This window comes from Podarcis raffonei, chromosome 1 (assembly GCF_027172205.1).
Source record: "Podarcis raffonei isolate rPodRaf1 chromosome 1, rPodRaf1.pri, whole genome shotgun sequence".
Lineage (NCBI taxonomy): Eukaryota > Metazoa > Chordata > Lepidosauria > Squamata > Lacertidae > Podarcis > Podarcis raffonei.
Genome location: NC_070602.1, coordinates 120,394,644 through 120,416,439, shown reverse-complemented (window position 1 = coordinate 120,416,439; position 21,796 = coordinate 120,394,644). Strand labels below are relative to the sequence as shown.

The 21,796-nt window shown below is 44.7% G+C and overlaps 1 protein-coding gene across 3 annotated transcripts in view; it reads right to left on the bottom strand.

Annotated features, from left to right (window-relative positions):
- The window catches only part of MFSD6 (major facilitator superfamily domain containing 6), a 40,948-nt gene that overhangs the window by 3,153 nt on the left and 15,999 nt on the right, over nucleotides 1–21,796 (bottom strand). For 2 of the 3 annotated variants that reach the window (XM_053360398.1, XM_053360390.1), the window contains exons 3-6: nucleotides 15,101–15,198; nucleotides 7,196–7,357; nucleotides 5,329–5,427; nucleotides 2,975–3,255 (exon numbers count right to left, since the gene is read on the bottom strand). In XM_053360398.1, coding sequence (XP_053216373.1) covers nucleotides 2,975–3,255; nucleotides 5,329–5,427; nucleotides 7,196–7,357; nucleotides 15,101–15,198 — 640 coding nt within the window. Of the gene's footprint in view, nucleotides 1–173; nucleotides 196–2,974; nucleotides 3,256–5,328; nucleotides 5,428–7,195; nucleotides 7,358–15,100; nucleotides 15,199–21,796 lie in introns of all 3 variants that reach the window. The other variant, XM_053360405.1, reaches the window with a different exon arrangement.

Genomic DNA, 21,796 nt, shown 5'->3' with positions numbered 1-21,796 from the left:
GAAAGCGCACGTATTCTTCTACTGCAGGTAAGCCAGGCAGCCTTGTCAGAACAACAGCAGCAGCAACGAAAAAAATCATACACTGCACAGCACATAAGCATTAAAAGCAATTAGGGGGAAGCGCGATCATATCCAGGTAAAAACGTTGGACAGGAAGATGTCAAAAAACTTACCTTGCTTATTATCTTTTCCTAACTGCTCTTCCCCAAGAAGCATGCATGAAAAAAACTTGTTGTATTTTAAGGGTATTTTAAGGCAAAAAACGTTCTCTCGAAATGTTACATAGGCAATAACGCAGCACATCCCTACGGCTCGTTAACACATTTTGGCGCTCCTGTGCACATACTTTGCTTGACATATTTTCCGTGTAATCCTTTGCATTAGCGCCACAGCGAGTTAGAGTTTGCTATTTCTGGAGCTGAGCTATGAATATTTCAGGAGACTTACTAAGCAGCAGGCCATTTTCCTACTCATGGAAAAAAGTGGGGGGGGGGAGGGGAGAATGTAACATTTTCTCAGGTATTTTTAACGAGTTCCGTTTCTACAATATGCAAACATGAAGCTAAAGCTGAAAGTTAACATGACACCCCCCCCCCAAATCCAAACACTAAACAAATCCCACAGACCATTGCGGCCCAATTGGAACATGGCAGCAGGCTTGTGTATTCAGATCTCCCTGCTAGCTTGGGTCCCAATGGCTGCAAATGGGCCATATTCTTTCCTGACTCTAATGTGGGTGACATCTATCATTCAAGGGCTGAGATGCTTCTCCCTGGGTGCTTTAGATAGTAGTGGAACAGATTCTTGGGCAAAAGTATCAATGAGCTATCATTAGTGCCAACCTCTGAAGGGACACATTTAATCTCATTTTTAAGACAGCTGCTTTATGAGGCAGAGACTCCTCCTGATGACAAAACTAATAATTTTGTCATTAGCCGGTTAAGCTGCTTGTGAAGATCTTGGTGGAATTAAAGGCCAATGTTGCTTGAATGTAACAGCACATTAAAGAAGTAGTTAGTACAGCGTACTTTCAGGCAAACACACACCAGGTTTTTCAAAACTTTGGATTCAACAGCAGTGTTAATAGACTCCCCCACTGCCTTACAACAATGTGAATGTTTTCCTTCTTTTGTTGCTGAAGCCCGCCTGCAAATTACTAGTGGAATTTGGTAATTTTAGACTCTGGCCTTGCAGAGTGAGGGGAGCTCTATAGATGGCAATGTCTATTCACTTATTTCAAAACGCAATGGCCAGCCATGTTGTGTTTGGGGGCCCCCCAGGACTTTTGCTCCAAATTTTGGCCCCTGTGCATCATCGCTGCAAATCACATAGGACAGGCTTCCTCAACCTCGGTCTGCCAGATGTTTTTTGGCCTACAACGCCCATGATTCCTAGCTAGCAGGACCAGTGGTCAGGGATGATGGGAATTGTAATCTCAAAACATCTGGAGGGCCGAGGTTGAGGAAGCCTGACATAGGAGGCTGGGTACACCTCGGTCCAAAGTGGGGCAATGGACACTGCCAACAATCCAATTACTTGATCACAAATATGTACCTGATTAACCAGGAGATTCTCATTAGTTTGGGGGGGGGGTTCTTTTTAAAAAAGTAAGTTTTAAAAAAGTGATAGGTGCTATCTTATAAGAAGCATCCTCTCCAATGTTGAGAAGGGAGCATGGCTTTTCTAGGGTGGTGACGGCCGTGCACATCAATTAAAACAAATACAGTCATACCTTGGTTCTCAAACGCCTTGGTACTCATCTGTTTTGGCTCCTGAATGCCACAAACCCGGAAGTGAGTGTTTAGGTTTGCAAATGTTTTTTAGAAGCTGGATATCCGAGGCGGCTTCCGATTGAGTGCAGGAAGCTCCTGCAGCCAATCGGAAGCCGCGCCTTGGTTTTCGAACGTTTTCAGAAGTCGGATGGACTTCTGGAACAAATTCTGTTCGAGAACCAAGGTACGACTGTAATGCGATTTTCTTCGGATTCTTTTTCCTTGAACACATATTTATGCATTTTAAGATTCAGTGAATTAAACATCATTTGATTAACCAACTATATATATATATATATATATATATATATATATATATATATATATGATCAAGTTAGTGAGAGTCCATATTTAAAGGGAACCCCATATATGTGTGTGTGAGAGAGAGAGAGACAGAACCTTCTTCCCAAAATCCAGGTACTTTTAAGACTGGCTTTGTTTCCAGCCTTGCTCTGCATCAACCTGCCGCAAATATTTGATGCTTGGAGGCTGCATATAGCTGTTGTGGCTAATTTCTACTGATTATCTGCCCTTTCCAAGAAAAAAGAAAAACACCAAAAAACCCACCCTTGTAAGATATACACATTATCTCCTCTTGTGGTAAAGCGTTCCGTAGATTAAATCTGTGGTTGCACAAAGCAGAACTCTCTCTAGTCAGTATTCAAGCAACAGCTAATAAGTTTTGTTGAATAACCACAATCGGAGGAGCTTCCATGTTGTGTATGGAGACAACCCGCGGAGTTTATGGGCTCAAGCCCCCAAATACAACCTTCTGGGGCTTGTATTGTTTACCTCAAAGAAGAGAAAAGCACTGCAAGTCCCATAATTCTTCTCCAGAACGCCCTGTGTACACCACTCCCAGACTGCCCTAAACACCCCAACGGACAGATCTGCGTGGTTGAGATACCCCCATTGCTATTTCTTTTGGAATGCAAAGCTTAACAGCTAGGAATTCAGGGAGGCTTGCAAGAGACCTGTCAGGTAAGCACACCTGTCAAAACAGAAGAATAAGCTAGGAAATGAGTTGAGCCATTTCCCACTTATTGGATGGGGTTGCCCGTTTCTCTGCTGTCCGAATTAAGAAAGGGATGGCAGGTACCAATGATCACATCCACCCCAAGAACGTTTCCTTGGAACCCTAAAAACCACATATCCCATTTCTCCTCCTAAAAACACCTTTTAGGCAGCAAAGCGTGAGTTACCTGCAAAGGCTGGTTCTCGAGCACCTGGTTGCTTTTGGAGAGCTGGACCATTTCCTTGATCTGATAGAGAGCATAGGCGAGAGTGACCCAGGGGGAAGAGCTGACACTCCAGGCAGGCTTGTTGACATCTTCCTGCTCTTCCTGGTGCTTTGTTTTCTTGGTAGGAAGCTTGGGCTCTGGCCGAGGCATGATATCTTCCGTCTGCTGCTGTACCAGGTCAATGGTGGCTATGGGCACAGGGCTAGAAGGCACTGGGATCCTTTCGGCCAGCATGGTTTTTTCTGAAGTTCGAAATAACCGTTTGAAAGGTCAGTATTCGTTGCCATGCAGCAGGGGTCGGCAAGGTTTACCTCACCTGGGCCGGTTCACTCCAGCGGAGATTCCTCCGTGGGCCTGATCGCGTGCGCGATTTCCGGCGTCTGCACATGTGCAGCGCGCGGGTACTGGCCGAGGGGGCGGCTCGGTTCAGGGGCAGCTCGTGGGATGGTTAAACGACCCCCAGGGTCCGCTTATGGCCTATGGGCCTTAGGCTGCCGACCCCTGCCGTACAGGGTGGATACAAATCAATTAAAAAATATAAAAAATCAGATTTTTAAAAAAATGTAAAACGGATTTTTAAAATACACTGCTTTTGGAGGAAAAATATTTCTATAGATAAGTTTTCTATTTAAGTTACATTACAGTCCAAGGGCTATTCATCAGGAAATAAGTTAAGTTTTTCATGTGTGCTAAAACCCAGTCTTAAGGGTTTTTTTTAAAAATCAAATTGTTTAACCGCATCAGTAAACAAACATGGATACATATGCTACAACGTTATTGTTTTAGTTAAATAAATTGTTTAAATTGTTATTAAGCAAATTATTATTTTTCTCCTTCCAATAAAGTACAGAAGAAAGGTTGTCCAAATATAAACAGTTGCCTTATTAAACCTCACAATAATTTCATAATGATCGGTCTATGTATTTCTAATAGTATAACCAAATCAGTAATTTCTGATAGAACTGTAAAAACGACTCTGAAAATTTATTATTCCAAAAATGAAACCATCTGATTGTAAATATTAAGCTTACACTAGCAAGAATGAGTCTTTCTGTAAAATAATAATAAAAAACGATTTAAATCAAGTCTTACTGACTAGTGAATTTAAATCGTGATTTAAACCAAATCCACCCTGTTGCCCTATAAAATTTACTTCTGAGCAAGCAAGGGCACTTTTCAGAACCCCCAAACCCTTAAGCTCTGTATGGAAAGAATAATAGAATCCACTGTTCGATGATTCTTTCATGGAGAGGGACACACTTAGTGCAGCCCCCTGTAATTGTCAGGGACTGGGCAGAAGAGGAATGGTGGAGACTGCCTCCCCATCCTGACCCTTCCAGGGAGGAGGAAGAGGAAGACAGTTTAGATTTACAACAGGGGTTTGAGGAAGGTCACAGCTCAGAGGCAGATGAGGGGGAAAGTTGGGAAATAATGGGAGAAGAGGAAGCCCCGGGGGTAACCAGCTGACGGACACAGTGTAGTCAAAAACACCACAATGGCTTCCCTGGGCCCACTTGCTGCTAAGAATAACTCAGATCAGGGGTCAGCAACCTTTTTCAGCCGTGGGCCGGTCCACCGTCCCTCAGACCATGTGGTGGGCCGGACTATTTGGGGAGGGGGGTGAACAAATTCCTATGCCCTACAAATAACCCCGAGATGCATTTTATATAAAAGCACACATTCTACTCATGTAAAAACACGCTGATTCCCAGACTGTCTGTGGGCCGGATTGAGAAGGCGATTGGGCTGCATCTGGCCCACGGGCCTTAGGTTGCCTACCCCTGACTCAGATAGAGCGCTATTTTCTTACTGCAGCTCAGTTTATCAAGAATCTGCTCATGCTTTAAAATGAATTATACGTAAGGTAGCAAGACAAATTCAACTATGGGGCAGTGCTTATCCTTAGCAAGCTCTTTCGCTCTTAGACCCCCATTCCCAGAGACATCCAATAATAATAATAATAATAATAATAATAATAATAATGTCCAAATGCTGCTGTCTTTCCCTTGTCTCTGGATCAGTTTGTCTTGTAGACAGGGGACCTGACATTTTTGCTTATTAAGGATGGCTTCTATTGAAAAAGCCCCTGTGTGCCCAGCGTGGAAAGTTCTGCTTTAAACAGAAGAAAACACGAGGTCATTTAAAAGTAAGGCCGGCCCTATAGCATTAAGGTTATGACTCGAGTCAAATGATCAATGAGACTAAATGGGCACGAGAGGAAAAGAGTTCAAAGCAGATGGGGAGATCACCCCAAGAGGCAGAGGAAACTGCTGTTAGGTTGGGTGCCTCTGAACACATGGGAATAATCTACCTACCTTCTTTCTCATCAGGAACTGCCACCCACTGGATCAAAGCAAAAAGCAATAGGATCACAAGACAGGCCATTCCTATCCCTCTGAATGTCGAAGCAGCTCCTGTGGAGAGAAGCAAGGAAGAGTGAGACCCAATTCAATCATGCAAAGAGCCATTTCTAGCCTGACTTCTAATGAACTAGATGGACCAAAGGTCTGGCTCAATAGTAAGGCAGATTCGCATCTTTATAGGTATGTGTATATATGTATATGTATATGTATATGTATATGTATATGTATATGTATATGTATATGTATATGTGTGTGTGTGTGTGTGTGTGTATGTGTATATATATATATATATATATATATATATATATATAATTATCTTCTGATGCACCTCTGAATAGACATACACAGGATTGCACTTTTAATGTGGTCTACTTTAAGCCAGTTAGATCACACCCTTTGGATGAAAACATTAGGAGAGAAGTTGTAGAAGCATTTAAAACACCATGGCTTGGATTTGGAGTCGAACTACGGCGTGTCTAAGGACGCGGGTGGCGCTGTGGTCTAAACCACTGAGCCTCTTGGGCTTGCCGATCAGAAGGTCGGCGGTTCGAATCCCCGCGACGGGGTGAGTTCCCGTTGCTCTGTCCCAACTCCTGCCAACCTAGCAGATCAAAAGCATACCAGTGCAGGGAGATAAGTAGGTACCACTGTGGCAGGAAGGTAAACAGCGTTTCTGTGTGCTCTGGCTTCTGTTGCGCCAGAAGCGGTTTAGTCATGCTGGCCACATGACCCAGAAAAGCTGTCTGCGGATAAAGGCCTGAAAGCGGATGAGAGCCGCACCCCATAGTCGATTTTGACTAGACTAAACCATCCAGGGGTCCTTTCGTGAATAAAATTTGCTCACGATGCTCAAAGCATTGAATTTATGCTAACAAATGGTGGGCAGGCTTACTCCTCTGACGATGCATGCATTATTAAAGTCTCTAAATTCCTGCATGAAATTAAGAGAGTACTCAGCAAGGGACAGATATGGCGAGTTGGGGGTTGATGTTTAGAACCTTTGATGCATGCTCAAATTGGGTACACCACACCTGTGTGTATCGGGACTTGCAAATATTTCAAAAGTATGGGATCATCTCCCGTTCTGTTCTTCATTTGAATACAACTGTTAAGGCCTTCTTGGTGGTGGCGCCCGCCCTGTGGAACACCCTCCCATCAGATGTCAAGGAAATAAACAACTACAGTGGTACCTCTATTTAGGTTCACCTCCGGTTACGTATCCTTCAGGATACGTACGCAGCAAACCTGGAAGTATTTTTCCAGGTTTCACTGTGCGCATGCGCAGAAGCGCTAAACTGCATGCATGCGCAGAAGCGGCACCTCCGGTTGCAAATTCCTCAGGATCCGACCGAAGCTCCGGAACGGATCCTGTGTGCAACCAGAGGTAGCACTGTATCTGACTTTTGGAAGACATCTGAAGGCAGCCCTGTTTAGGGAAGTTTTTAATGTTTGATCGCTTTATTATTAATAATATTCTGTTGGGAGCTGCCCATAGTGGCTGGGGAAACCCAGCCAGATGGGTGGGATAATAATAATAATAATAAATCATTATTATTATTATTAGGTGTTTTGAAGATGACAGGTAAAAGAAATGTCTTAAAGATACAGGTCCTTCTAATTTGGTGTGTCAAGTATCCACACAATTTCATACATAACACAACCCCCCCCCCCAAGAAAACACAAGCATGATATCAGCATTTGGCTAACATAACTTAAGTATAGGGAAGGGAATGGCTGGGAAACATTTAATAAAGCAGCATCCAAAATGCATGAAAGGAGAGCAAATTGCTAATGGAACTATCCAACATGTTTCTCTTACCGAAATAGTTGACCAGCACTCCTCCAACCATTGCTCCGCACCCTCTGCCCAGGCCAAGGTGGAGGCCCTGCAGAATACCCTGAGCGGAAGTTCTTAATTCGGGAGGAACAGCAGCACTTAGGTAGGAAATGCAAGCTGCCCAGATGGCTGCATGGGTCACACCTGCAGAAAAGGAAGATGTTTCAGAATCTACACTATTTTAATTGTTTGAATCATTCGTTATTAAATCCAGCAAATAAATAAATAATGTAAATTTCCAAACGGCGTGTTTTTGGGAGGGGCTGCTTGCTCCTTGTTGCAAGCAAAAGCTTTCTGTAATTGTTTTCTTCTTTTTTAAAACCAATTTTGGAAAAGGAACTATTTCCTATTTTTGAAACTGCAGGGTCAGAAAGGCCAAAACAGCAACAGCAACAACAACCCACAATTCGGTTCCAATCTCATCAATATTGTAAAAGATTCACATGTAATTGGTGTGTACACTAATTTCAAATCAGCACTGCTAAGCTTCAGCTGCCTGCGATTCTTGTTGCTAGAAGGGGAGACCCAGCTAGTATTACATTCTGAAATGCATTAGATGCAAACTAGAGTTATCCGGGTTTCTAATTCATTGATTCCGAGAGTCAGGTCAAAGGCTGCCAAGGCATTTCTGCTGTTGCCTGCAAGGTGACATGCCTTTGATCTCAACTCTACTATTTAAAACTGTACACAGAGAGAGAGAGATAGCACAAATCTGCAGTTACAGCTCTCCCATTAAAGTTTACTGCCTTGTTTTGCATCACCTGTGCTTTTAAGTTTATACATCAGGCTTAACGTGGCATAGGCTGCTTTGACGCAACTTTAGTTTATCGAGCACCTGTTGTTTCTCTACAGCATTCCAACCTTCACTTAACAAAATGTCAAATATGTCAAAATGTCACGATGACAAAGCACAGGGACGCTTTGCTGCTACTGCCTTGAGCCAGATATATATAAGGAACGCCATTCGCTGGGCGAAAACCTGTTTCGACTAATCATGTCTTTACAAGCTGTCTTTACTTAACTGTCAGGTGACACCGCCTTCTCCACCCTTGGCGCTGGCAAAAGTCCCAGGTAAATATCTACTTTGGCCGTTAACTATCTGTGGCCTTTTAGAAGCAAGTGGGATGCATTTAATGTATTTCTCTTTCCTCTCGGTTTTAATGGGGTTACTGTCCATTTGTATGGTTGTTATGTCGCTCTGGATTGCCCCGGGCAAGATCAAGCGAGAGACAAATTTAATAACAAAATTAAAATACTTCTGTGTCACAGATCCTGAGAGGCCTGCATTGGCTCCCAGTACATTTCCGAGCACAAGTCAAAGTGCTGGTGCTGACTTTTAAAGCCCTAAACGGCCTCGGCCCAGTATACCTGAAGAAGCGTCTCCACCCCCATCATTCTGCCCGGACACTGAGGTCCAGCTCCGAGGGCCTTCTGGCAGTTCCCTCACTGTGAGAAGTGAAGTTACAGGGAATCAGGCAGAGGGCCTTCTTGGTAGTGGTACCCGCCCTGTGGAACGCCCTCCCATCAGATGTCAAGGAAATAAACAACTATCATACTTTTAAAAGACATCTGAAGGCAGCCCTGTTTAAGAACGTTTTTAATGTTTGATGTTTTATCGTGTTTTTAATATTTGGTTGGGAGCCACCCAGAGTGGCTGGGGAAACCCAGCCAGGTGGGCAGGGTAGAAATAATAAATTATAATTATTATTATATTAAAAAGGTAAAGGTACCCCTGCCCGTACGGGCCAGTCTTGACAGACTCTGGGGTTGTGCGCCCATCTCACGCTATAGGCCGGGGGCCAGCGCTGTCCGGAGACACTTCCGGGTCACGTGGCCAGCGTGACAAGCTGCATCTGGCAAGCCAGCGCAGCACACGGAACGCCGTTTACCTTCCCGCTAGTAAGCGGTCCCTATTTATCTACTTTCACCCGGGGGTGCTTTCAAACTGCTAGGTTGGCAGGCGCTGGGACCGAGCAGCGGAAGCGCACCCCACCGCGGGGATTCGAACCGCCGACCTTTCGATCGGCAAGCCCTAGGCGCTGAGGCTTTTACCCACAGCACCATATATTACTGCTACAGAATTAGATCAGAAGCCTCATTAGCCAATTTTCCCGCAAGTTGGATGATAAGCATAAGAGATTTCATGAGCTGAGACACAGCGAAGCTAGTTTGGCTAGAAGCCATGTGTATCCAATGAGCCCACATAGTTTTGATCATATAAACCAGGAATGGGGAGCTGGTGGTGCTTGAGATGTTGCAGGACCTCATCTCCTGCAAGACTCAGTCAGTATGGCCAACGGTCAGGAATATTGGGAGCCACAGTCTGACAACATCTCTCATAAACATTGCTAGCTACAGCCCATATATTAACATGGACTCAAAAGTCTGTGCTCAGGGGCAAAGGGGCTTAGTACATCCTTGGTAACTGGTGCATTGAGAAGCCGTGTCTGTTGCAAGGAACGGAGGCGGTCTCCTTGCAGAGATTTCAGTTTGGTAGACGTGGGACAAGGGGGATGTGAACGGAAAGCCCAAGACTCGTGCCAAGTACTAGCCCCAAAGGCACAAGCCCACCCCACAAATACACACCCAGCCAGATACACAAGCATTCCAAACACAGCCTGCAAACAGGCCCCAACAAATGGAGCTCGCATGAACTGCAGCCTTCAAAAATGTCAATGCCAATTGGAGGGAATACGGCAGACTAGCACCGTGAAGTCTCTGTGGAAACAGGATGGGTCGTGAGCGTAACTGAACAGTGCAAAAGGACTATGCAAAGTAGAGAGGATGGCAACTAGGCATGTTCAGAAACATACCAAGTAATTTGCAGAGGCGCAAAGAGTAAGCTAGAGCATAGGAGTAGCAAGCCAAAGGCTAGACAGGAAGCTACTGTACTTTTCCGTCTATAAGACGACCCCATGTATAAGATGCTCCCTATTTTGGGGGACTGAAATTTAATAAAATGGGGGAGATGGCTATATTGCCAGAGTTGTTTGGGGAGGGTTGTTTTTGGAAAAGATTGTGCAGAGTTGTTGGGCTTTTTTTGGGGGGGGTTGCCTAAGGTTCTTGAGCTTTTTGTGGGGGGGGGGGGAGATGCAGAAAATCACTAACCCTAAAGACAGGAGCTCAGAATTGCTTGCATTGCAGAAGCTGACAAGTGTCTGCCCATTCGCAAACACAAGCTGGAAACCAAACACCCAATTGCCGCAGTGTCAGCCAATCCAAGGCAGCCCTTGATGCAGCGACCAATCACCTGCCCAATTAACGCAGGAGCAGCCAATCCAAAGCAGCCCTTGACGCAGCGACCAATCACCCACCCAATTAACGCAGGAGCAGCCAATCCAAAGCAGCCCTTGACGCAGTGACCAATCACCCGCCCAATTAACGCAGGAGCAGCCAATCCAAAGCAGCCCTTGACGCAGTGACCAATCACCCGCCCAATTAACGCAGGAGCAGCCAATCCAAAGCAGCCCTTGACGCAGTGACCAATCACCCGCCCAATTAACGCAGGAGCAGCCAATCCAAAGCAGCCCTTGACGCAGTGACCAATCACCCGCCCAATTAACGCAGGAGCAGCCAATCCAAAGCAGCCCTTGACGCAGTGACCAATCACCCGCCCAATTAACGCAGGAGCAGCCAATCCAACGCAGCCCTTGACGCAGCAACCAATCACTCACCAAATCGCCGCTTACAAGCTGCAGCTCACAGCTGCAACCAATCACCCGGTCCCCCAATGCACTGCCCATGTATAAGACTAGCCCCGTTTTTAAACATTATTTTGGAGTAAAAAAAAACCTCGTCTAATACACAGAAAACTACGTCCGTTCCCCCCAGCCTAGCCTATTGCGGTCTGCTTTGACCGGCAACATTTCTTCTGGGTCCCCGGCAAATGTTTTCCCCCGAATCCTTGAAAAGCGCCGATAGCAGGGACTGGACCTCAATGCCACTGAGCGGCAAGACTCCTCCCTCCCCTGAGATCATTTGAAAAGGCCTTGCATAAAATGCTCCAGTCCTCATAGCTGCTTCTCAAGGGCATCTGGAAATCACAGAGATGGCATCGTTTGGATCTTGCGTGTATTAAATTACATTTCATTATCTGATCGCTTCTGCCTGAACAGAATGTACCTAGAAATGAAAGGGAGGCAGCAATGAAGGGAAGCGGCTGACTCTCAGACAGCAACTGATCTCATTCCACGGACGAGGAAAACTCCCACTGATTTCATAAGGAGCCCAAACGGCACGCTCTATGGGCATAAATAAAGGGCAGCAACTCAAAGGAGAATGGCTTAGGAGCTGTAAAAACGGATCTGGAGCCATATGCAATCTCCTGGATACTTTTATCGCTCCCACTTGAAAAGAAGTCGTCTCGTATCCAAGGGAAATGTTCGTATCAAGTTCAGGAGAAAATAATTATTTCTATTTACAAGGCCAACATCCTTAGCTTGAAGGCTCTCAGCGTGTGTGTAAGACAAAGACAGCTTCTGCCACAAGGGATTTAAGAAGGAAGGGCACGTTACAAGGGAAAATATGTGTGTGGGCCCCCAGAACATAACCCCCATGTTATGGGGTGGGGGCGACAGACGCCGGCATTGAAAAATCAGGGCACATATTAAGGGCCATTTTCAGGTGAGGTTCTATCATATCCTGGCAAATTCAGGTTGTAGAATTAAAGCTGATTTAGTGCTCTCAATCAACAAACCTGCTACTCCTCCCAAACGGAAGTAAGGCATGTCATGTAACACCAACTGCCCTGGGAGTCCAAGGGAAGAGGGAGGAAAATAAGCTGGGATTCCAGGGGAAGAGGGAAGAAAATAAGCTGGGATTCTAGGGGAAAAGGGACGAAAATAAGCTGAGATTCCAGGGGAAGAGGGAGGAAAATAAGCTGGGATTCCAGGGGAAGAGGGAGGAAAATAAACTGGGATTCCAGTGGGAGAGGGAGAAAAATAAACTGGGATTCCAGGGGAAGGGGAGTGGGGGAATAAGACAATCCGAGGCACCTGCCCCTGCAATAAGGTCCTCTTCCCCTCTCTCCTCCCACTGCCAACTGGGCCATCTACCACCAAGTACCATGTCAAAAAGATGCCAGGAGATGGAGGGAAGGAGGGGAAGACAATGCCTGGCGCCTGCTCCAGAGGGTCTCCCCAGAAGATCCTAATGATCCGCTTGCTCTGTACAGGGGTGACGTGCCCAGCAGGTTTTCACACAGATGGAAGTTGGAAAATGGGGACCCTGAGCCACTGAGATTCACTTCTATTCTGGTTTTGTACACTCCAGTGTTCTCTGAATGCACAGTAGATAATAAATATTGAAATAAAGAAAACAGCGACATTGATTTGGGCAGTTTTTCCCAACCTTGGGTCTCCAGCTGTGGGATTTTTTGGACTACAACTCCCATCACCCCTAGTCAGCAGGACCAGTGGTCAGGGATGATGGGAACTGTAGTCCGAAAACAGCTGGAGATCCAAGTTTGGGAAACGCTGATCTAGGAGAACACCCCTTCAAAAAAAAAATTGCCCCTGCTCCTTGAGAGGGAGGGCAACTCTGTCCGGTATAGGTACACAATTCAGTTCTCAGACCTGGGAACCGCACCTCAATTGGGTGTCCACCTGGCTGGGATTCAGTTGCAGCCCATGACTGCACCACCATTCAGATTGCAGATTGAAGGGCTAGAAAATCTCATCAACTGTACCAGCAATCCCCATGCCTACTTCCTTTCCCCTGGCTTCTGCCTTCCGTCTCTTCCCTGAGTGTTTTCTGCCTACACAAGATGAAAACAGTCATCAAAATAACTTTCTCCGCAGCTGATTCGATTTAATCTGGGTGTGGAGGCAAGTGTAGGTTCCACCCACCCACCTCCAGCAACTCCCATGCGCTGAATTCTTCCTGAGCCAATTAAAAGCTGTCATCCAGTTTGCAGGGTCGTTAACATGTGCAGCCGGGCATATTCAATGCGCGTGAAATTGGCAGCGCTTGCGCAAAGAGAGACATCTCAGCGTTTTGTTTGTCTAAGTCAGTGATGGCCAAACTTGGCCCTCCAGCTGTTTTGAGACTACAACTCCCATCATCCCTAGCTAACAGGGCCAGTGGTCAGGGATGATGGGAACTGTAGTCCCAAAACAGCTGGAGGGCCAAGTTTGGCCATCACTGGTCTAAGCGCAAGCCAAGATTTCATGGTTGGAGAGGAGACCTGGAAAGTACAGTACCGTCTAGAAACTCAGAATCGAAAGTGGCAGGATGGGGGGAGCAGCAGCAGGAGTCAAATAAAGGGTTCCTGTAGCCAAAAAGGTGTGTGTTTGTGTACATGCACACACCCAAGGCCAAGTTCCTGCAAGCTACCCCACATTTTTCTTCTTGAGTCAAACACTCTTCCGTTCTGGCCCTTGCTGCCTTAACTACAGTGGTACCTTGGTTCTCAAACTTAATCCATTCCGGAAGTCCGTTCCAAAACCAAAGCGTTCCAAAACCAAGGCACACTTTCCCATAGAAAGTAATGCAAAACGGATTAATCCGTTCCAGACGTTTAAAAACAACCCCTAAAACAGCAATTTAACATGATTATTGCTATCTAACGAGATCATTGATCCATAAAATGAAAGCAATGAACAATGTACTGCCGTCACACAATCAATCAATCAGTAGTTGAACTGGGTTCCACACAGTCACACAAAAAAAAAAGAGCCGCAAAAACGAAAACGCAAAATCAATAGCAAAAACAGACAGACCTCAGCTTAACACTCAAAACAGAAGTGTGGCACTCAAATTGGAAGTGTAATACTCAAAACGAGGCATGTTTGGCTTCCGAAAAAAGTTCGCAAACCGGAACACTTCCAGGTTTGCAGTGTTTGGGTTCCAAGCTGTTTGAGTACCAGGGCGTTTGAGAACCAAGGTACCACTGTATTTCTTGTCTAGGTTGGTTTCAGTGTTCATTATGACACAGTTGCAATTCAAACGAACAGACAGATTAAAGGAATTTGTACAAATGAGGACTGATTATTCTGAGCACTGAGTTTTGGGATTGAACGTGTGAGTGCAATTTTTGGGAATCGCAACGTGTTTTGGGATTCGCAGCACGTGAGTGCAAATCTAACAAGATTATGTTTATAAAACGTCAAACTGCAACTCTTGTGTGAAAAGCACCATTAGAAAAGTCTTCCCCAACCTGGTGTCCTCTAGATGTTTTGGGGCTAGGACTCCACATCGTCACTGACCATGCTCTCTGGGGCTGGTGGGAGTTTGGAGTCTGACAACATTTGAAAGGGCATTCTAGGATGAGGAAGCGCTGGCAAAATATCTTGAAAGCACAAGTCTTTTTGCTTCTCGTTGCATGCAATCTGTCCAATTATTTTCCACACCAGTCATTTCTTTCCAGACTTCATTGACCTTCATCATGATTCACAAAACGTCACTGATAACTGGGGAACACTGAAGAGAACCGGTTATTCCTAAACATTTACCTGGGTGTTTTTGTTTTAAGATCCAATGCTAAAAAACAATGGACGCCCTTCTGTTGCAGAATGTGAGAAAATCAGAAAATTTCAGGGATATGAATGCCTTCTAGACAGGAATAGGCTGAAGTCTGCCGGCAACAAAGGCTTATTTGCAGAAGGCACAAGCTTCCGTTTGAGCTCCTGTCCCCTTTGTTTAGGGATCAAGGTGTGTTCTGCCATTTCACTGTTTGCTTAGGTGAAAAGCCACAGAATTTGAGGTCAACTGAAGAAACCAGCTCCAGATATTAAACTTGCACAGAGCTTTAAAAAAAAAGGATCCCTTGGGTTATTTACTGATAGGTACAAGAACATAGATGGACTTTTAGTTCATCATGGCCCAGATGAAGAATTTATGTACCTGGTAATGATGCAACCCAGGATCAGAAGTACACCACCTCCTTACCTTGAAGAACTTCCATCGGCAAAACTGTCCAAGCATTTTCCAGGTAGGAGATGTAAATGTAACGAGCTGTGTTACAAGCAAGGCCGATATACAGGACTCTAAAGGTAGGAAAGAAAGAAAACGACATGGGCTAGTTTAATGTTTGCCAAGTCTTGCACATAGTAACAAACAAACAAACAGTTACTAGGCTGGCTTAGAGCAATTTTCTGGCAGTTTTATACAAGGTAGAAGTTTAAATAAATGAATGTAAAAAAGGTAAAGGACCCCTGACAGTCAAGTCCAGTCACGAACGACTCTGGGGTTGTGGCGCTCATCTTGCTTTACTGGCCGAGGGAGCCAACATTTCTCCGCAGACAGTTTTTCCGGGTCATGTGGCCAGCATGACTGAGCCGCTTCTGGCGAAACCAGAGCAGCGCACGGAAACGCTTCCCGCCGCAGTGGTACCTATTTATCTACTTGCACTTTGACATGCTTTCGAACTGCTAGGTTGGCAGGAGCAGGGACAGAGCAACGGGAGCGCACCCCGTCACGGGGATTCAAACCGCCGACCTTCCGATCAGCAAGCCCTAGGCTCAGTGGTTTAGACCCAGCTACTGCTCTATAACAGTTCTTCCCATATAGCTCCTTTTCTGAGATATTGGTTCATTGTGCTTTCTTGCATTAATATGGACCCGGCCATTTTCAAGTTAGGAATGACCGCTCTCTCTCAAGTGATTTTAAAAAGGGGGGGGGCAGGCAAGCTTCAATGTTAGTACTGTCTCCTGCCCCCACCTCCAAGACTCTTACAAAAAAAGAGGCTGCTGTGTTTCATGTACCGAACTGGAGGAAGGGAAACCAGGTCTCTGCAGAGGGATCAACTTAACCATTATGCAAGGGGAGATGTGTAGTTCTATAGTGGGGAGGGGGTGCGTGTGCAGTCTGCAAAGGACTGTGTTATGTACTGAGTTGAATAGGATCCAAAAGTCTGATTGGTCCTAGAACAATAGGATCCAAATGGCAGCAGTCTGATTGGTCCTAGAACAATAGGATTCAGAATGCAGCAGTCTGATTGGTCCTAGAACAATGCAGCAGTATGATTGGTTGGCAGGAACTACCCAATCATGCTCCAGATAGAAGTGAATCCACAACCTGATTGGCTTACAGTAGAATTCCAGAATTAGCCAATCATGTGCAGCCCATTGTGTAAATAATGTATATAAAGCAGGTACTTTGAGGGGACATTCATTCATTCCTCCTCACCACTATGAGCTGAATAAAGAGCATGAAATCACTTTGCGACTCTGAGTATATTTCAGACTGAAATAAAGTAAGATGAAGCATGAATGAAATGGTCAGGAACTGTTGCCTAGGAAGGTACCTTTCCTAGACTTGCCACCTTTTGTTTCTAAAGAGTTCCTTGCGCCCTGAAAGGTTCCTCCCGCAAACTAACATGAAGAATATAACTTTCAAAAAGTATTGAGAGCCCAGTGTGGTATAATGTTCTAGGGGGGAAACTGGGACCTGGGAGACCAGGGTTCAAATTCTCACTCCCCCATGAAGCTCACTTCGTGATCCTTGGCCAGTCACTGTCTGCCAGCCTAACCTACCTCACAGGTAGGTTGTTGTGAAGATAAAATGAGGATTGGGGAGAGGCATGTACACTACCACCTTGACCTCCTCTGAGGAAAGGTGGGGTGTGAATGTAAAATATATAATAAATAAGAAGTTAGAAAGCAAGTACTGTCACTGAAAGGGGATTTGCGAATACCTGGATCACCTGAGACAGAAGAAAAACAGCTGCAAATGTGAAAATCTTTAATAAAAATTTTAAAAACACAACTTTTAGCCATTACGTGCTGACAGCTGGTTGGCATGGAGGAATTGTATTATACAGTCATACCTCGGGTTGCGAACGTGATCCATGCGGAAGGCACGTTCACAACCTGCAGTGGTCACATCCTGAAGCGCCGTGTCTGCACATGCGCATGATGCGATTCGGCGCTTCTGCACATGTGCCAAAACCCGGAAATAACCCGTTTTGGTACTTCCGGGTTTGGCACAGTCCGCAACCCAAAAACTCGCAACCCGCAGCGTTCGTAACCCGAGGTATGACTGTATGAGGAGGACACAAATCAGCCAGTGAAAAAGTACAATTAAGCATAACTAGTTATGCAGGGTTTTTTAAAAAATGTTTTGTTTAAAAACGTTTCATAAAATGTATTTGGGAGGTGGCAGAATGAAATATTTTAAAACTGTTTCCAGTCTTTAGAGACACAGTTTATGGCATTCACATGCTATTTACACATTTCTCAAACTGAGATTGATCCAGCTCTGGTAGTCTCTAAGTTTATAGCATCTCAAGTGTCTAGTATAAACAACAGACTAGGAAGCATATCCAACTAGTTACCCAAGAATGGACTCTTTATTTGCTTGTACTCATTGCTAACGAAGCCCTCCGAAGAAGACGATAAAACACTTAGCAAAATTCCTGGCTAAACAAGGTAGATAAAATACGTAATCAGTTTCATCAACTGAAATTAATTATTTTCAAACATTTCATTTGTAGCAAACGTCTCTTCATTAAAAAAATAAATACTTCTGAAGTTAATACTGGAATATTCTAGAATACTCAGACAGCAGCCACTGATAATCATAATGACTATGAATAACCGCGCTGAGACCTTCAGGTATAGGGTGGTATATAAATAATAATAATAATGATGATGATGATGATGATGATGTGTCAAGTCACTTTTAGATATATGCTTGCCAAGACTGCCTCCTTTTTGTATACATTGACCCACTGTGTGCAGGAGAGCTTTCAATTCTTTTTTAAAAGAACAAAATTTTCTCTGGTGATATGTAGTTCAACTATTGTGAGAAACGGAGGATGAATTATTCACTCCCCCCCCCCCGGTCATTTCTGATTTATGTGCATCCCATAATGCCCTTGTTTACTCAGCTCTTTTCTATCTGCAGAATTCCAAAGCAAGTCCATCGGAAGATATAATTTATACACACAAAAGAGAAAAAAGCAATCGGTCAAATATTACTCTATGCAGTGCTATTTTTCTAGAAAAAGGAGTGCCGGAACTCACGCCTCCCTTGTTCTCTTATACAGCGGTACCCTGGTTCCCGAATGGCTTAGTTGTCGAATAAATCGGCTCCCAAACGCCGCAAACCCAGAAGCAAGTGGTTTGCAAATGGTTTTCGGAAGCCGAACATCCGACGTGGCTTCTGCTTAAGTGAAGGAAGCTCCTGCAGCCAACTGGAAGCCGCGCCTTGGTTTTTGAACGGTTTCGGGAGTCAAACGGACTCCTGGAACGGATTAAGTTCGAGAACCAAGGTTAAGTACTTAATTCGTTCCAGAGGTCCGTTCTTAACCTGAAACTGTTCTTAACCTGAAGCATCACTTTAGCTAATGGGGCCTCCTGCTGCCACCGCACCACTGGAGCACAATTTCTGTTCTTATCCTGAAGCAAAGTTCTTAACCTGAAGCACTACTTCTGGGTTAGCGGAGTCTGTAACCTGAAGCATATGTAACCCGAGGTACCACTGTAACGGCAATGGTGCCCACCTGAGAGGTGCCAGAACTGAGTTCCTGCTGGAAAAAAAAGCCCTCTGTATTCCCTCTGTACAGTGGTACCTCGGGTTACATACGCTTCAGGTTACATAGGCTTCAGGTTATAGACTCCGCTAACCCAGAAATAGTGCTTCAGGTTAAGAACTTTGCTTCAGGATGAGAACAGAAATCGTGCTCCGGCAGCGCGGCGGCAGCAGGAGGCCCCATTAAGCTAAAGTGGTGCTTCAGGTTAAGAACAGTTTCAGGTTAAGTACGAACCTCTGTAACGAATTAAGTACTTAACCCGAGGTACCACTGTATTCCCAAAGAAGTGGCTATTCATTGTTGTCCCTTGCCTCTTTGTGAATCTGCTGAACTACAGATTCACATTCAGTTTCCTGCAGACTCAATTCATTAGCCGTATCGCATGGCTACGTTCTTGGTGCGTGGTTCTCTCCTATGTCATAAATAACACTACCCCCACCAATACTGTCAAGTCTTACACAAGTGTGCATCCTTTTTTTTTTTAGATTTCAGGCAAAATATATTGAGTGGTCTTTGTGTGTCAAGGGCATTATTATACCTGCACAACTCGTATTTCTGTTACTTTTCCGTTCCACCTTTTCTGGTTCTTCTACATTTCTTTTGTATTAGGATAGCTAAAGTGTATGCAAACACCAAGTGTGACATGATTTCTAAGAGGGCATAATGACATATGCTGCATCTATCCCATTTCCAAAAAAATGATTTTTTCGTGCCAGCAATAAATAAATGTGGTTTTGTTTTTCAACATGTTGCGCTTAGCTTCTCACTCCAATAACCATTGTCCCAATGCTGCGCCATTTTCTGAAATGTCTCCAGACCTGCATTAGAGCTAAAGATTTTGAAATATTGTTATCATGAGAACATTCCAATATGTATTTGTTTTCTAGCATACGTTTCCCACCTTCCATGGTGGAACATGTGGAACTGAATGAGAAGAGGGCAGTCGCTATCCTTTTTTTTGCAACTTCAATATGCTTTGAAACCTTAGCAGCTTTCTGCCCATGCGCTCTACGTGGGGCTACCTTTGAAGGTGACCCGAAAACTACAACTAATCCAGAATGCGGCAGCTAGACTGGCGACTGTGTGGCCGCCAAGACCATATAACACCGGTCCTGAAAGACCTACATTGGCTCCGAGCACAATTTAAAGTGTTGGTGCTGACCTTTAAAGTCCTAAACGGCCTCGGCCCAGTATACCTGAAGGAGCATCTCCACGCCCAGCGTTCAGCCTGGACACTGAGGTCCAGCTCCAAGGGTCTTCTGGCGGTTCCCTCAGTGAAAGAAGTGAGGTTACAGACAACCAGGCAGAGGGCCTTCTCGGTAGTGGCGCCCGCATTGTGAAACGCCCTCCCATCAGATGTCAAGGAAATAAACAACTATCTGACTTTTAGAAGCCATCTGAAGCCATCCCTTTTTGGGGAAGTTTTTCATGCGAGATGTTTTATCACTTTTTTATCATTATTATTAAAATTCTGCTGGGAGCAGCCCAGATGGGCAGGGTATAAATAATAAAATATTATTATTAATAATAATAATAATTGGCTCAGGGCATGAGACAACCTTAATCTCATGGGTTCAAAGCCAATGTTGGGCAAAATATTTCTGCTTTGCAGGGGGTTGGGTCAAGGGTCAAAATACCTTCCAGCTATACAATTCTAAGATTCTATGGCTCTGAGGTGGTCTGCTATCCAGGCACTAGCAAGGCCTAGACATGTGTGCCATCAAACCATAACCAAGATCAGTTACCTCATGCATTTCCCTTTTCAGATCATGAACGGGTAAAGCAGAAACAGGAAGCCCAATGCAGATATATGTGATAGTCTTAAGTGAAAAAAGAATGCAGCTCGCCACGTAGGAACATAAGATGTTTTTCATCAAGTCAAGGCCATTGGTACATCTAGTTCACTGCGCTGAGTGACAGCGACTCTGAAGGGTTTCAGAAAAGGGGATATTCGCAGCCCTATTTGGAGGGATTGAACCTGGGATTTTTTTCCATTCAAGCACATAACTCTACGGCTGAGCTACAGAAATCCATTTCAACTATGGCGTGGATTGGTGCAATCTTGCTATTTGCTTGGTTAACTGCCAACAGGGTAGCCTCCTAATGAAGATTGCTATGAACAGCAAACTTTGAAAAGGTTGCTCACAGGAGCAAGACGGTTTGAGGATATTAGACCGATCCTGGTCCGACTGCCTTGGCTACCAATTAGTTTCCGGGCCCGATTCAAAGTGCTGGCTTTAACCTATAAAGCCTTAAACAGCTCAGGACCACAATACCTCAAGGACCATCTCTTCCCATATGAACCTACCCGGACCCTGAGATCATCTTCTGAGGACTTCTTTGTGTGCCTCCTCCTCCAGAGGTTCAGAGGGTGGCAACACGAGAATGGGCCTTCTCCCCAGTGGCTCCCTGTCTGTGAAATGCTCTCCCCAGGGAAGTTCTCCTGGCGCCTTCATTATACACCTTCAGGCACCAGGAAAAAGCGTCACTTTTTAACCAGGCCTTTGATTGCTCTATTTGACGTCCTATACCCTTTTAAAATGTGGCTCTTTTCTGGGGGGGGGGTGCTATTGGGTTGTTGTTTTTATTCTGATTATATATGTTGTGATCTTTTCTGTGAACCGCCCTGAGACCTTTGGGTACAGGGCGCTATATAAACTCAATAAATGAAAAATATAAATAAACAATACACAGTACACGTATCTCTATAACAACTCTAAAGTGAAACTGTATTTAAATGAAGAAAAAATGGAATTCTTGCAGCGGGGCAAACTTCTCATAGTATGGTACCTCCGATTCGACAGTCATGCACTTTCTCAGCTGCTAGAGTTACCCAGACTGGAAGATTATCGTATATTATGTTGCTACCAAAAAAATAAGATAAATAAGCAGCAAGTGACCTACCTCTGTGCCCCAGAATATTTTGTTACCTAAGGCAGAAAACCTTCCTCATTTATTTGGCAGAACAAAATGGCATGCATAAAATAATTCAAAGATGAAAGGTCATAAATATCTTTCCTGGGATGTGGGGGGGGAGGAGTGTTATGTTGGAAATTTGAAGAGGAGCAGATGAATTTTGTGGACCAAACATTTCTACTACATCAGAAACC